The following is a 455-nucleotide window of genomic DNA, read 5'->3' on the forward strand; positions in this document are numbered from 1 at the left end:
CGCACTGGAGAGTGAGTGCTCAGTCGGCCCCGCACCGCTGGGCCCCACCGCCCATCGCCTTTCTTAACTACGGCGACGTCCCGTGCCCTGCTCTTTCACAAACGTATTTTAAAGAAGGCGATTCTCATTCCGAGGGAGCACAGAACCATTCCCTATTTCTGGCAAGAATCGCAAGATGAACTCTCTGCCCACGAGAACACCTGCCCTTTTCGCCCTTTCCAGAAGGACGTGCTCACCACTCCGAAGAAGCCAGCCTGGGCAAACGCCGCTCTCCTCGCTAACTGCATCACGTCGTCCACCTTGCGGGTGTACGTCTCTACTTCGGCCATTTCTTTCCCAAAAGCGCGGACGGTTCGGATATTTCCGATGCGTTCCTCGGCTAGCTGGGAGGGCAATGGACATGCTTCAGGGGGGCAAGGTCACACGTCGCGATTTCCAGAGGCACCATCGGAACA

The 455-nt window shown here is 57.4% G+C and overlaps 1 protein-coding gene across 1 annotated transcript in view; it reads right to left on the bottom strand.

Annotated features, from left to right (window-relative positions):
- ABCB10 (ATP binding cassette subfamily B member 10) overlaps positions 1-455 on the bottom strand; it is a 31673-nt gene that overhangs the window by 18417 nt on the left and 12801 nt on the right. The window contains exon 5 of the mRNA XM_039850342.1: positions 156-383. Within this exon, the coding sequence (XP_039706276.1) occupies positions 156-383 (228 nt within the window). The remainder of the gene's footprint in view (positions 1-155; positions 384-455) is intronic.

The sequence above is a fragment of the Pteropus medius genome, unplaced genomic scaffold (genome assembly GCF_902729225.1).
Source record: "Pteropus medius unplaced genomic scaffold, Ma_sr-lr_union100, whole genome shotgun sequence".
NCBI classification, from domain to species: domain Eukaryota; kingdom Metazoa; phylum Chordata; class Mammalia; order Chiroptera; family Pteropodidae; genus Pteropus; species Pteropus medius.